This window comes from Electrophorus electricus, chromosome 2 (assembly GCF_013358815.1).
Source record: "Electrophorus electricus isolate fEleEle1 chromosome 2, fEleEle1.pri, whole genome shotgun sequence".
Taxonomy (NCBI): Eukaryota; Metazoa; Chordata; class Actinopteri; order Gymnotiformes; family Gymnotidae; genus Electrophorus; species Electrophorus electricus.
Genome location: NC_049536.1, coordinates 20,008,652 through 20,023,256, shown reverse-complemented (window position 1 = coordinate 20,023,256; position 14,605 = coordinate 20,008,652). Strand labels below are relative to the sequence as shown.

Genomic DNA, 14,605 nt, shown 5'->3' with positions numbered 1-14,605 from the left:
ACAGTTTGCTGGGTAACACAAGTGTACCATTGTGGTCACATGAAGCAACTTCCTGCTTCTGCCTGATGAGAAATCTGTCACCCCATGATGGCTTTAAGCATCTTCCTGATTAGTCTGGGACCTCAGCAGTATCCCAACTCACAAACAGAGGGTTCCCTTTTAGACAGATCTCATAAAAGCCTCCAAAATTCTAAATTGGATCTGAATTTTTTAGAATATATGTTGCACTGCTAGTCTCAGATCAGTATGGAGGGCTTGCATTTCAACACATTTCATTAGTGGCAGAGGCAGAAGAAGGCATTTTCCCCAAGGTGCTCATTTAAGACTGGGCTGATGGGTGATGAAGAGGTAGGGCTTTTGAAAAAGGTCCACCAGCACTTAGAGATGTCCCTGTTGTTCCAGGCTCTATCTCCAGATCCCGTCTGGAGGATGGGTGGGTGGGTTCTGATATCTGTTACAAATGTTTAAGTTGATGGACAAATAGCTATTTTCAGACAAACTTTAAGGTGTGAATGTTTCTCTTTAGGCAGACTGGCCAAAGCAATAACTGACCTCTTACCCTAGGCTAACCTCAAACCATCACAGATTCTCACCAGTATCTTGTGCTTTTCTATTTGTGTGTAATTCCTGTAAACGGATAGATACTGCCTGATCTATTAAAAATATCTCCTCAAAAAGAACTGCTCAGTTCACTCATCCCTATATTTGATTTGTTGGTGCTATGTTTCTGATGGTTGTAGCATGTGTATCCATCTCTCAAAAATATTTTATTTTCAACATGATGTTGTTCCTGTTACCTATTTTAATCTGTTCTGTAGTAACCCTACTTTAAAAGTATTAGACAAACACGTGCCAATCTAAAGCTCCCTCTGGTGGAAAACTGCAGCAGGCAATCACAAACAGGCCTTTTCTCAAATGTGTGGACTTTGTTTCATACTTTGAAAACATAATGGCATTTTCTTTCTTTTCTTAGAATGAGTGCTTTTTGCAATTATGACTGATTCTATATAATTGTAATGACCACCTTATAGGTTACTACATTTGTGGTTTTCCCATTTTTAAGACTTTTTTATGCCAATCTAGTGCTTCTGTAACTAAAGGATATACAATCCAAATTAAGCATTCTAGACTTAGACCAGGTCTGTTTTGAAACACATTTTATTGTGCTTTGGTTTGCCAGCTGCTTCAGTGGATACTCTAGTTACAATGTAGAAGACTATCGAGTGAAAATAACACTTCTTAAGATTGATTTTATTTTCATTCAGGCCTCTTTTTAAACAAGTAATAAAGAACACAAGAGCAGCAGCTCCCAAGAATAGGAGCACTCCATTAATAAACCAAAGCATAAAAATCCAAGCTGAAAATGATTTAGTGAATAAATAAATAACACATTTTTCTGCCACTGAAGAGAACATATAGGAAAAAAAAACAACTTTTTGCCCTTTTTATTTGTGTTCCCATTATTTCAACAAAAATGGTGCCATTCCCATCTGGGCGAAGTACCTTCTCTCTTGGCAGACCACTCTAGTGGAATTTTTAGCACTTTATGTCTTATAGCTGCCTATAGGCATCAACTACCAACAAACCTCACAGCCAATAACTTCAATAGTTCCACATTGTTTGGTTGTAGTTTACCATTTTTTTTCTTTTCTCCAGGTTGTGTTGAAAATGCTTGCAAGTGTACATTTGTATGACAAGCTGCAAAGGATGTGCTATAATGAACTGCTTAGTATAGAATTCTCAGCCTATATCAAGTTAACAGAGCCTTTAGTGAGGACTATCAGGCATAAGCTTAAAAAAAGACTTCAGACATCGTCATCATTTATACATTGTAACTCATGCAGAAGAAATCTCACGTCATTCATTCATTTTCCAAACCTCTTAATCCAATTTAGGCTTGTAGAGGGAAGTAGCCTATCCCTGCAGTACAAGGCGCAAAGCACAAGGCTGAAGATCTCACAGTCAGTGTTGCAAGAGCTACATGATCTAAGCTCGCCCTCTAGTGTTTATTCTGCCCTACTGCATTCTTACAATATATTGCAGTAGTTTCACATGCCCAAAACATTGCATTGTATTGATATAGGGCACCTACTGTCAGAAAACTGTGAATCACAAAGGCTGTGCATATTTCAGGAGTTTTATCTGGGTTTCAGAGTTTCTGAGATGGTCATTCTGTGCCTAAATGGAAATAACAAATAATACTAGAAGAAAAAAAGAAGGCTATTGCAATATCTTATAAAAAGTCCCACTAAACAGTTTCTTTCATTCACAAGCTTAAAATAACATGAATAAACAGGATATGAATATCAACCATGCTTCATTTAAACTATTTACATTCCCATTTCTCGTCACATCAATCATAAATTTAAACAAATCCTTCTGCACATGCCTCTGTACACACCTACGGAGGAATAGTACTCAAATATTTAGAGCATTTCAGTGAAATGAAATCCTTTTGGTGAATGGAGTGAAAGAAAAGAATAAATAATCACTTAATAGCGTTCTCGTTGAAGTGGAACAGATCCATAATGTCCAGCATGGCCTGTCTAATGTGGCTGCCGAACCGGTGAGAGTCCTACAAACACACAGAGGAGGGATTTTCCTTTCAGTGAACACACAAAACCCAAGGGGCATTTATGCTATGGATTTTATAAGAAATAAAAATACTTACAGTCTCGTGACTGGAGTGTTTGCTGGATATGTGAAAGTTGATGAGATCCTCTCCTAAGATGATATATGATACTCCATATCCATCATCTGCCACCTAAGGTGAGAATGTATTTATTTCAGCTAAACACCTCTCATGAACACCCCAATGTGAATATTGTGCCAACCTCATCTAATCCATGCTTTGGACTGTTAACTAAGGATTAAGATGATTATGTGCCATAGGGTGGGCATAATCAAACCATGCCATGATATGTAAATTCTACACTACACTCTAGCATTGACCTCTTAGCATTCCATTGATGTTTTCTGTGTCATCTCCACACTTCTAAGGTACAGATTAGCAAATTCCTTACTAGAAACATGAAGCTTATTTACTCCAAATCTTATTTCACGAACGTTATACTAATAATGCAACATAAAAGTAAAAATCTGAACTTCATTCACATTTTGTGTGACCAGTGCTTCAAGGCCAATGTTTAACCACAACACATTCTTAGAGGGATTAAATTACAGAGGGTAATGCTGGCTTCCTGCTGAGTTGTACCAGTTGAGATCCATACCTTAAAGCTCCTATTTAAAAAAGTACAAATTTACAAACACTTCTTTGACTAAACCTGAATAAAAGCCTGGACTTTAACCACAGTCATAAGCAAATGGATACATTCTGTCGGCAGAACACATACCGGGCCAAAGCCGCCTCCACTGGTGACATACTCAGGGTGCTTCCTCAGATCAAACAGCTCAACCTGCTGGAGAGGGGTCTGACTGGTAGACAGTTTCCAGGGCTCAGACAGAACCTACACACATGGGGTGTGTTATGTAGTTAAAGACTCTGCTGTCTAATATTTCATTTTTATCTTATTTGTCAGTGAAAAATATTAGCAAATTAGCTAAATTAACCAGTTGTGACTGCAGGAGGGGCTTCACCTCTTTGAGGAAGGGAGAGTCCACTCCCAGGTATTTGGACACCACATAGAGGCAGAAAAGATGGCGGTCGATGCCTTTACCCGTCATGGCCATTCTGTAGAGCATCTGGTGCTTCTCTGTGGCCACATGCAGCAGTCTTAGCTTCTCCTCTCTCTGAGCAGAGAAGGAGCGAAGGGAACTCTGTGTGATGAACGCTGCATGATGCATTCACTGTTGTTGACTACAATGAGCTATGACTATGCTACTAGCTATTAGCTATTCACGCGGCTCCTGTGGTTCTGGAGAAGTAAATGATGAAGGCGATATTTAGAAACTGGGGGAAATGGCCAGATCTTTGTAATGATGAAGTGCGACTGTGGGTCGTACCCTCCGCTTTCCGTCCATCATGGCATGGACGAAGTCACAGGTCTCCACGGTGCAGGAGCGGACGGTTTCGGTGCGGCCCTCTCGGAACAGCCGTGTCATGGAGGCCTCGTATGTGAGACAGAACCTGCCCTTATCCTGATGGACAAGAGGATAGAGAGAGGCTCGTTTATTATAATATCTTTTAAGTTAGAGCTACGATTTGTGGACATGCGCAGAATTTCATCCAAGAATGACAAATATAGTGGTCAGTATGGTTACCCTAAAGTGGGCCAGCTGTAGGGCGATCTGGATGAAAGCATCTGGGCTGGTCTTACACTTCTTGATCAAGCCTTTGCCAAAGTTGTTGAAGGGAAAGATGTGGGAGTCCACATCATCTGCTAAGGCTTTAGCCACCTCCAGAGAACTGGTAATCACTGACTGGCACTGAAGCAAGGAAGAAAATGGCAATCAAGGACAAGCTACACAAAAGACTGCTGAACATCCTCTAAGTGCAAACAGTATTAAAGCTGACAATGAATGGTTGTGGTATTAAGCATTTCTGGAACATACAATAATGGAATTTACCTGTATATGCCATAACTGGATAAATACATTAATAACAGTTGGGAACTCAATATTTAAGACAAAAAAGGAATGAATGTTGCAATGTCCGTGGCTATATACCTCTTCTGGAATATCCCACTGTAGGCGCAGGGGTCCGGGCAAATTAGGGTGGACTTTACCCTTGCAGTGACCATCCTCAGTGTAGCCCAGCTTCACAGGATCCAGAGCTAACACTTGCTATACACACGAGACATTAGACAATTTCGATTTGTAAGCATGTTGCTATGTTGCTTGTATTAATAAACACATCTACGTAAATAGTGTATTCTTAGGCATGCACCTCCCACAGGTGGCCCACGATGGGGGCGTCGGCCCAGGTATGCTCAGCATTCAGGCCCATGGTGCCATTCTTAAACACGATCAGGTTAAAGGACTTATCAAACCATCTGGAGACAGGCAAATAAAGTTACATTTACATTACATTACTGTATATCTCACAACCACTCTCAAAATACCTAATTACAAACATTGTGTCTGTTTGATCTAGACAGAATATATCACTGAAGACATCCTCCAGACAACCAATGAAAATTAGCTAAGGAGTCATTCTGACCTGTCATAGCATTTCCCATGGAGTAGAGATTTAGCATAGTTGTCCAGTGATTGGACAGGGTTATCAGGTTCATAACGCTGCTCGGTGTCATCCAACGTCACAAAGAACGCTGCCTTCTCTACAGCATCCAGAGACTGCTTATTTTTACCTTTACGGAAGAACATTTCGCGGGCCTTAGCCCAGGGCACTCTGCAAAGAATCAGTGGAGGTGACACGTACAATTACATAAATCCTCACCATTAACATCTACACAAGTTCTTCATTTCCATAACAATGTAGAGAAAAATAGGGAGAGCAAAAGAAAAAAGTACATGCATAACACAGGCCAGTGCTTTCCTTCTATGACAGCCCTAGGGGACACACTGAGGCAACAGAGTCCTAATAAAACATACATTTTGCAGTGTTTATCTGCCTGCTTGGCCAGCATAAGAAATAAATATATATATATATCACAGATATTTCACAATATTACGTTAACCAATCTAAGATTAAATACACAAAACATTAGCACTAGGTCTTCAATAAGCTGAGCTTCCTCAGCGTGTTATACCATGGCAAGGATCAGACAGCTCCCTCACCTGTCTCCTGCAGTGAGTGCAGCTAGTTTCTCTTCTCCAGGCAGAGGTTCTGACTTGTCTGCCAGAATCCGTTCCATCTGCTGCTCGATCTCTCTGGGTAACATCAACCGACCATCATAAAACATCCACACCTTGAAATAGCGCCCCCTGTGGTACACCATAATGTGCTTGCTCTCGTTCACGTGCTGAATGACATCTACTTGTCGAGACATGTGGGAGAGATGTGGAGTTGTCTGAGCAGCATGCAACATAGAATTGAGTTACATTGAATAACTCTCCAAACAAAAGTCTATTTCAATTTAATATGAATAGCAAACTGCCCAATACATCTGCATTAACAATCTAATCAAAAGATGAACAACAGAATTACCACAAAATGTGGTACAGTATGGAACAGTGCATGCCACAGTAATGTGTTGTATCTTTGAAAATTGCACTTTTGCCAAGCATTGTGCATTTACTCTAGTGCATGCACACACTGGAGCTGTTTCACAATGCCATAAAAGCAAATCGAAGACATTAAATAAGGGTGGAGGAGGGGTCAAAGTTCAAACACTTATGAAAAGGAGCTTTGTGGAGAATCTTCTTTAAAACTTCAGCCACAAGAGTTTTTCAACTTCAGGGAAACCTAATAAATGACCTCAGATTTGAAATGCATGTTTTACCCCTCAATCTGAGGTCAGTCTGTCCACTTAATACAATATCTATGTTATAAAAATAATAATTGCACATAGAAAAAGTGCACAAACATTTATTTCAACAAAATAAACTTTAATGGTTATAAATTAATATCAATCATCTCTTCACTGCACAACAAAATAGTGCTTATGGGAGTATGCTGTTTATGCATTTATTTGTTAGGTCCTAATTCAATTAGTTGAGGCTTTACATTTAGTTAAAGCTAAATAATAATCAGAGTTTAAACAATCTGCCAGGCATGAGCTTTCCACTTGTCTTATCATAGGTGTAGTAATTAGTGTCAGTAAATCAGCATCTGAGTAATAGTGACACCCACATCCTGCCATTGTGAAACATAAAATAAACTCTTAACCTCACTCCACTCTTTAAGTTTCATAATAATTCATCAATAACTTATTTGACAATGTGTTAGAACTATAACAAAATTCGTACCTTGATATATAAACCCAAATTAAACACAAATTAATGCCAGATCAGAGTTCTGTAGTAACATGCATCATACCCCACACCCACATGCATTGTTTGTTGAAATAATCATTTGGATTTGAGGATAAAGTGCAGAAGCAGAGGAGAGAGGAGAGCTCTACCTTCTTCTACACCTGGAACTCGACTTGTGTTGAACATACGCTCATACTGTGATGAGCACATGGGAATAGTGTTTAGAGCCATGAGCTGTAAAGTAAGAGGGACAGTCAAACCCTAAGAGACACCACAGAGGGGAATCCCAAGCGAATGACAGCGACACCTAGACACGGAGAAAAGGGTGACTGAAGAAGTCGGATAAAAAAAAAAAGACGGAATGAACGAATGGAGGGATGCCAGAGTGGTTCATGTGGGAAGGAGAAGTGCATACAGGACCATGGAGATGCAGCCTCTAGACACCACTAGCAAACATGACAGTAGGTCAGAGTATGAACTAAAGTCTGGTCAGACTGTTTCTAATTAAACATACTGTTGTTTTTTTTCCCTGCCTACTATGTTGTCAAAAGCAAGAAAACAATTTGAAAGTTTATTAGGGCTATTTTAGACCCAAATGTATGACAAAACAATTATTTAGCTAAAAGCTAAAAATCGTTAGTAGTAAGTGACGTGAGGATGCATGCTGTTGCTTAGCCCACTGCGAGGTTTGGAGAGCAGATTTTGATCACACCTGACTCTCTTACCTGTCTCCTGGCCTGGGAGGCGGGATGTGTTAAACATCCGCTCCCACTGTGCCGAACATAGTGGCACTCTGTTCTCCAGCAAGTAAACCTGCACGCGCGTTGTCGTACACACATTAAACACAGTGAGATCCAAGGGCAAAGGAAAAAACACAACATTGTTTAGGAGAACTCATAAATAACCATGCACTCAAATGATGGTAAGAAAAAAGATAGGAGCTGAAAGTTGAAGTGGGAGAGAAGTGTAAAGATGTAGAGAGGTAGAGAGAGAGAGGTGTAGGAAAACAATGACAAAACGCAGTCTTCTCAGTGCATATGCTAGACATCTACAGATTGGAGTAATTTTTCATATTAGTGCAAAATAGCTAAACACACATGCCAATGCACATATAAAAGATACATACAATAAGTACTAGTTTGCATCTACACAATAGTAATATTTAATTTATAATTCATTTATTTATGTCATATTTATAATGCGTTTCAGTTAGCTAATCTGAGTTTCAAACTTTGTTTAGGTTCAAATATCTATCTTATCTATTTCTTGGATAACCTCTACTGCTGGATTTTGCCATTGACCTGCATGTCACATTAGCCTTATATTTTTATCATTGCCAACCTTGCAACTAATAGATAGCTCTAAGAACAAGAAAGTGACCAGATGACACTATATATTGAGAAAAAGCCTGTGTTGCCTTACATAATATTTTGTATGTGTGCAGGGTAGTGTGTAAAAGGTTTTCCTTGAAAATGCTCTCCATAAGACTTTGTGATGCATTTTTGCTGCAGTATACAGCGGATTTGTGAGAAGGGAAGCAGGACTCACAGGTTTGATCTGAGCTCGGTCCAAGTTCCTCCTGTACAACATGAGAGCATGGATGGAATTTCCAGCCCTGGCAGCTTGCAAATGTGTAGGGAAGACATACAGAAAATCCTGGTGGTTGTAAAATTCAAACAGTTTTCATGTGCATAAGAGTTCAATTACATTTTCATAATGTTTGTTTATAAAGATTTATGAATGAATGCATGAATAAATAGATCAAATATAAATAGATCATGTCAAGATCAGTGAACTGTTATAATGCCACCTATTGCCTGCTTGTGCAACTTCAAATAGAATTAAGAGTCCTGCTGTCATGCTAGGACATTGTTTTCATTGCATTGTTTCACTGAGTTCCAGTTACTGAGTTATGATTACAATGCCCTCTTCTTACTTCAAGACAAACGTCACCAGGTGAAAAACTAGTGACTGTTCTTACAACAGTTACAAAGGTTTATGATAGATTTAATGAATTGACACGTACATCAAAGCTGTCAAACTGATGTTAATTATTCTCAAAAAATTGTTTAAGCTATAAAAAAAAGTCTAAATTATTAACAGATGTACTTCCTAATAGTGAGAAATATTAACTCAGATGATCTGATATTGCTAACCATGCTGAAAATGGCACAACTCTGCCCTGGAAATTGATGCAGTTATGGATGCAAAGTAAGACATTAAGGAATTATGAGAAAACCTTCCTTCCTCCCTCCCTCTTTCTATTTCTCTCTGTCTCTCACTCCCTCTCAGCTCAGTCAAGAAACACCATGTACCACAGACAAGATACATAACCGGATCACTGGGTCTTCCCTAAACATATGTACATTAAGAGAACATAGATGTTGATATTTCCATTCATAACTAAAAAAGTCTCACCATGGCATAATAATTGCTGTTGACCATAATGGGCCCACGTCCTCTAAGGTAAACATACTCTTCCCACCAATCAGTGACCTGCCAATATCAACAGTAGAATTGTTAAAGAATAATATAAGATAAGGTCATATCACACTAACCTTAATGGTTATAAATGGTTCTATCTTACATAATTAGAAGTCCACCAGGATTTGAGCTTTAGGTACCACTGTAGTTTTGGGCCAAGGTTCTTCTCAAAGTCTTTTGCTAGGCCTTCCATACGGTTGTACTGCTCATCATCCATGAGGGGCCGCACTGATTCAAGATACTAGACAAAAAGGACATAGGCAAACCTGAGTAAAATGTGAAGTGTGTTTATAGTTCTTAAACAGAATATGCACCTTTGGAAAACATCTATATTTAAAGAGCTACCTGGACTTAGTGTTCTGTAAGGTGTTATGTGTGTCTTCTTGAGATATTTGTTCTAATTATCTATATTAAACCAGAGCAAACTCACTCGTTTCATGGTGTCCTTTACAGAGGGCACAGGTAAGTGTGGCAGTGAGGTCTGGAAACTGTAGAGCATTGGCTTACGACCAGAGAAGAGCTTCACCAGCACCTGCAGTTATTAGGGGTTCATGCATCGAGCAGGTTGAGTGGAAACACAAGAGCATGCCATAAAGCTCAAAGTACGTAACCTTCCACAACGTGCAATACTTTGACAATATGTGCAAATGATATGGGGCACAGGAATAGTTCTGATCAATGAGAGACCAAATTCACTGACTAAAATGGACTGTAGGGAGATTTTCATTCATTAATACATTATCAAGGTAAGATTTAGTGCATATGGATTCCTTTAGGATCGATCTTACCAGCCAAATCTTGGTGCTCAAGGACATGGACCCATGGCGATTGTTCATCCAACCATGCCAGGATAGCAGGCGCTTAAGGACGTTCCTCATGATAAAGATGATGGTGACCCACAACCCAGTAGCAACCAGTATTCCACCAACAGCACGCTGGCCGTCTGTGGTTATGTATCTACTGCAGGAAGACAGAACCATTCACAATGAGGCAATGGCACACCATTAGATCTCTAGGTGGTATAAAATATTTAGATTGTTACTAGTAGGAAGACCTTAACCCAGGTATATGGTAAGATCGGGTAATAAATAGCAGATATTTTATCTCAGGTTTTACTTCCCTACACAAGCCATTCATGAGAACAATAAACAGGACAGACTTTTGAGCTGTTGTGGCAGCCACAGGTTATCACAGTGTAATCTGAACTTCATCTTCATCTGAACACTCTAGGTTGGGTTTCCCAAAACATTCCCAATGCTAAGTACTTCATAATCTTGTACTTAAGAAATGTAATATTCTTAAATTTATGAATCTTAAAATAATTTACCTGACCGGTACATGAGTACCAAGTTTTGTGAGGAGTCCTAATGTGGGGTCTATCTTGGAGTATTTCGTATAGGACATGTATCCTACAACAACAACTAGGAGTCCAGAAGGACTTCCAGGATATACTCCAGTCATGACACCATTCTACCAAAATACACAACATGAGAAGACATTATATCCTTAAAGAAAATTAGCATATAATATAATTCTCAACAAACTGAACAAGGTTATTATCATAAAATGTCACATTAGGTTATAATCTTTCCTAATAGCTCATATAACGCAATAAACTTAGTAATAACAATGTGCTCTTTCTTATAGCACCAAGATAAATGTTTTCCAGAGTAACAAGGAAATCCCATGAGAATACCTTGAACCTAGTGAACCTCTTCTTCCAGGAGTGAAGGCCAGACAGGTAGATCTGCCGTAGGGCCTCATGGCATAGCTGCAGGTCAATCCCATCGGGAGTGACTGTAAACTGGAAGGCCACAGCCTGGTGAGCTTCTGCCATGCTGGCAACAAACACTCACTGTTAAAGGAAAGGAAAAAAGATGTGGTTCTTGAGCCAGCATTATGTTTTCTTAAACAATGTCTGCCATTTCAGGGAGAGTATATGTAACAGAAAAGAAAGTCTTTGGGGGGGGGGGGGGGAGGGTGTGTTGTTGCATCATTAGTTCATTCAAAGAAGAGATAAGACAATAAACGTTGATTAAACGTCGGTTCTAGATATGACATTTTCATATAGAGCCTGTTGCTAGAGCATAGCAAAACACAGCATAGCAGGTCATCCTTGGTGGAATACATACAGAGTAAATCAGTCACTGGCTGTTGTGTCAAAAGCAACCGTACACTGGTGAGAGTAACAGAAGGACACTGGTCAAATTACAGGTAGTAAACAATCTGACAAGACCACATTAGTGAATAACTAGTACTGTTGAATAAATCAATAATGGTTTATAGCTGGCAGATGTGTTAGTGGAGAGAATATCCTGACCTTATCATGATATGGCTACCATATCAACTCACAATTCACCAACAGGAGCAGGATGAATTCAGAATTGTAAGGAAAATAATTCTAATGAAAAGTCTAAAATGCAGTGGCTGGTCGTTGTAGCAGAACAATAATATAACTATATGCCAGAAAACACGGGCTTATCTACATACATTTTTACTCCCTGAAGATAAACCTGAAAGCAAAATTGCTTTGGGGGGCAGCGATTCCTGTTTTTAATAGAATTTGGATTTAAATACCAAAGAATTATACTGGATGCTCAGCACAGTAACAGCAAAAACCTCTGGTTTTTCTATGAATGACTTCAGGCTGTTGGTAAAACAGGTAAGCCGTTTGTCTGAGCATAATGTCACGTTATAACTGCTGCGATCATGGAAACGGACGTGACAGCATTAGATATTTAACATCAACACGTGTAAGGCGCGAGTTGCTTTCGAACTGGTATGCCGTTTGTTTGTTGTTGTTGTTGTTTGTTTGTTTGTTTGTTTTTACGAATAATAAAGTCTCCTTATAAGCACATTATGGGCTGAGGGACAAATTTGCCGAATATCAGTTAGCTATAGTCCTTTTAGCACCAAACTGGCTGGCTGTGAAAACAGAAGTGGTAAATTATTATCCATTAAGTTGACTGTTGTTTTTTATAAACTAGTGCGCTTAGTTACACTTGGACGCTACAGGTGCGTTTGGTTCAGATATCTTTGTATTTGACCGTACTTTGGTAGTATTCCATGTTTCCGCATAGACAATCTTATTGTTACTGTATAAACAATAGGGTCTGCTGAAACAGTATTACTGACGCCACAACACTTACAATCTATACATTTATATAATTGTATAGCTTATATAAAAAGTCGTATGAAGGGCACGCTAAGGCACCAGTACTAGGTCAAAGCATAATTCACTGCCCCATCCCCCAGCGCTTTTCCCGCGATCACATGATTTGTCGGTGCAACTGGAAACTAGGGGAAAGGTCATCGTGCTGTAGCATGGGACTATGTGGAAAAGAATAAGCGCGGTTTTGTTTAATGAGACCCAAAGAGAGAACCTAATATACTTTCAGAATTACCTGTTATGGCTTTTTAGAACTGGGCTTATTAAAATTGTCTTTATTTTACCTTCGATCTGTTGCGTTATTACAACAGATGAGACAATAAAATCCCTGTGTATGTAATTATATATTTATATATATATATATATATATATATATATATATATATATATATATATATATATATATATATATATATATATATATATATATATTTATATATATATGCGCATATATGCACTTAAAAATATATAAAATAATCGTTCACAATTTAACCGCTTTTTGAAAGCGTGGAGTCACTGTGATGTGAGACACATTACACAGCATGTGTTGGACTCCTATGTTCATCTATAAACACACACACTGCCCTTACTATTTAATTTCAAATGACTTTGGACTAATGCCCTTAATACACGGGCACCTACTAACCCTGTTATACCGTTGTGCGTGTTGACACCACGTTTACAATGTTTATTATTGCTCTCAGAGACCTTGTGGCATAACACACGGTGCTGAAAAGGGCAATTTAGAAGATGGCATGATTGAGGAAGCCAAAAATGACAAAAATAATGAAGCCAACCATCTGCAATCATAAATATTTTAAATGTAAACCAAACATCATCTAATGTTTATGGTGGGTTTTAAACAATTTATTAAGTTGGCTAAGACGCCTGCATTAAGACTAAACAACACTGTTTCAGGTGCACCTGTAAGGTGTTACACAACATAAGTGGGCTCACTGTGCACTTTAGCCTAGTTACTGGTGGAAGAGCCGCACTGCATAGCTAGGATACTGCTGCAATTTTAGCCCTAGTTGAGGAGTTGGCTGTAAACGTTAGCTTTTAAAAGCTATAAGAAATAGTACATTTACCGTTTTCCAATGGGGTGACGACGTGGATTTTTGTCTCAAGTAGCCAACGGACTCGGCGCAGCCTATCGTTTTACGCGAATAAGCGTATGAATGAAAGTTGAGGACAATATAAACACCGGCCATTCAAGCTACGTCAAATATTTATGTACAGTCCAACCCCACGAGCTAGCGAACACCCAAAGGCGCCGTAAACACGTTTTTGCTTTCCAGATGCGCACAAGTAATTATGCAGTCTGCTTTCCATAGCATGAAAAAAAAGTTCAATACTGATTAATTAAATATGCAATACGAAATAATTCGGCAAGTAGTTTCGGGGGCTTCTCTGCCATATTAGTAACAGACCGCGGTCACGCTATCTACAATGACGGCTTAAGTGCGCATCTACATTTTGTATTACGGTATCCAGTTTGTGAAAAGACGTAAGGGGAAGGTTTATTGCACTTTTAGCGCAGACATTGAAAATATAAAATAAATGTGTTCTTCAGATTAAACATATCTTACTGAGGTATAATGCATCGGACATGTAGAAAAGTCTAAAATTTGTTGGAAATTCATACTTTCCCATTTAAAACCTATTTATTTTCAGTTAAATCCACCATATTCATAAAGATCACTTTCTTGGCTACTCATGAAAATATTTCCTTATGTTTTACTGTGAGAAATATTTACGGTTGAGAAATATTGTAACAATATTGTGCAAATGGCTAATCATTTCACTAGAGTACATTTTAAAATTGCATAAAATACACAAATCAAATGCATCAATTCACTCCTATATATTCTTGAAAGCTTTCCAACATATTCAGAATATGATAGTGTTTTTACTATAGGACTTTGGAGTCATGGGATAACAATGCTCTTAAATGTCCATTCCATTCACTAGATCACTACCTGAAGCTCACTAAAATACACAAATCAAAATGATCAAATCACTTTAGTAGATTCTTAAAGTACACTTACTCTTGTATCCATGGCATGGGACAGGAGTTGTTTTTACCAGTCTTCTTAAACCCACATTTGGGGGTGTTAC

At 38.7% G+C, this 14,605-nt stretch overlaps 1 protein-coding gene across 3 annotated transcripts; it reads right to left on the bottom strand.

The window, feature by feature from the left end:
- Positions 1-1,172: 1,172 nt before the first annotated feature.
- Positions 1,173-13,902, bottom strand: cpt1ab (carnitine palmitoyltransferase 1Ab (liver)). Of its 3 annotated transcripts, none has more exons than XM_027029205.2 (19): positions 13,576-13,901; positions 11,015-11,173; positions 10,646-10,788; positions 10,107-10,278; positions 9,749-9,850; positions 9,422-9,559; positions 9,253-9,330; positions 8,383-8,490; positions 7,560-7,647; positions 5,698-5,893; positions 5,120-5,308; positions 4,847-4,952; positions 4,627-4,743; positions 4,222-4,386; positions 3,964-4,098; positions 3,598-3,750; positions 3,354-3,467; positions 2,672-2,764; positions 1,173-2,575 (listed from the first exon to the last, which is right to left on the bottom strand). In XM_027029205.2, the coding sequence occupies exons 2-19, from the start codon at positions 11,153-11,155 to the stop codon at positions 2,489-2,491; spliced, it is 2,325 nt and encodes a 774-aa protein (XP_026885006.2). In that variant the 5' UTR covers positions 11,156-11,173; positions 13,576-13,901; the 3' UTR covers positions 1,173-2,488. The 3 variants fall into 3 exon arrangements, with proteins under 3 accessions (XP_026885006.2, XP_026885004.2, XP_026885005.2); XM_027029203.2 differs by lacking the exon at positions 7,560-7,647 and adding an exon at positions 6,984-7,068 and having other exon boundaries at positions 13,576-13,900; XM_027029204.2 differs by lacking the exons at positions 1,173-2,575; positions 2,672-2,764; positions 3,354-3,467; positions 3,598-3,750; positions 7,560-7,647 and adding exons at positions 3,763-3,875; positions 6,984-7,068 and having other exon boundaries at positions 13,576-13,902.
- Between the last annotated feature and the right edge of the window lie 703 nt (positions 13,903-14,605).

Excerpts from the sequence above, each read along its gene's own strand:
- cpt1ab (XM_027029205.2), bottom strand. The coding sequence starts at position 11,155 with ATGGCAGAAGCTCACCAGGCTGTGGCCTTCCAGTTTACAGTCACTCCC. Across the intron at positions 9,331-9,421 it reads CCTGGTGGACTTCTAATTAT|GTCACTGATTGGTGGGAAGA; the intron begins GTAAGATAGAAC and ends TGATATTGGCAG. Across the intron at positions 5,894-7,559 it reads CCTCCCAGGCCAGGAGACAG|ATGTCATTCAGCACGTGAAC; the intron begins GTAAGAGAGTCA and ends CTCGACAAGTAG.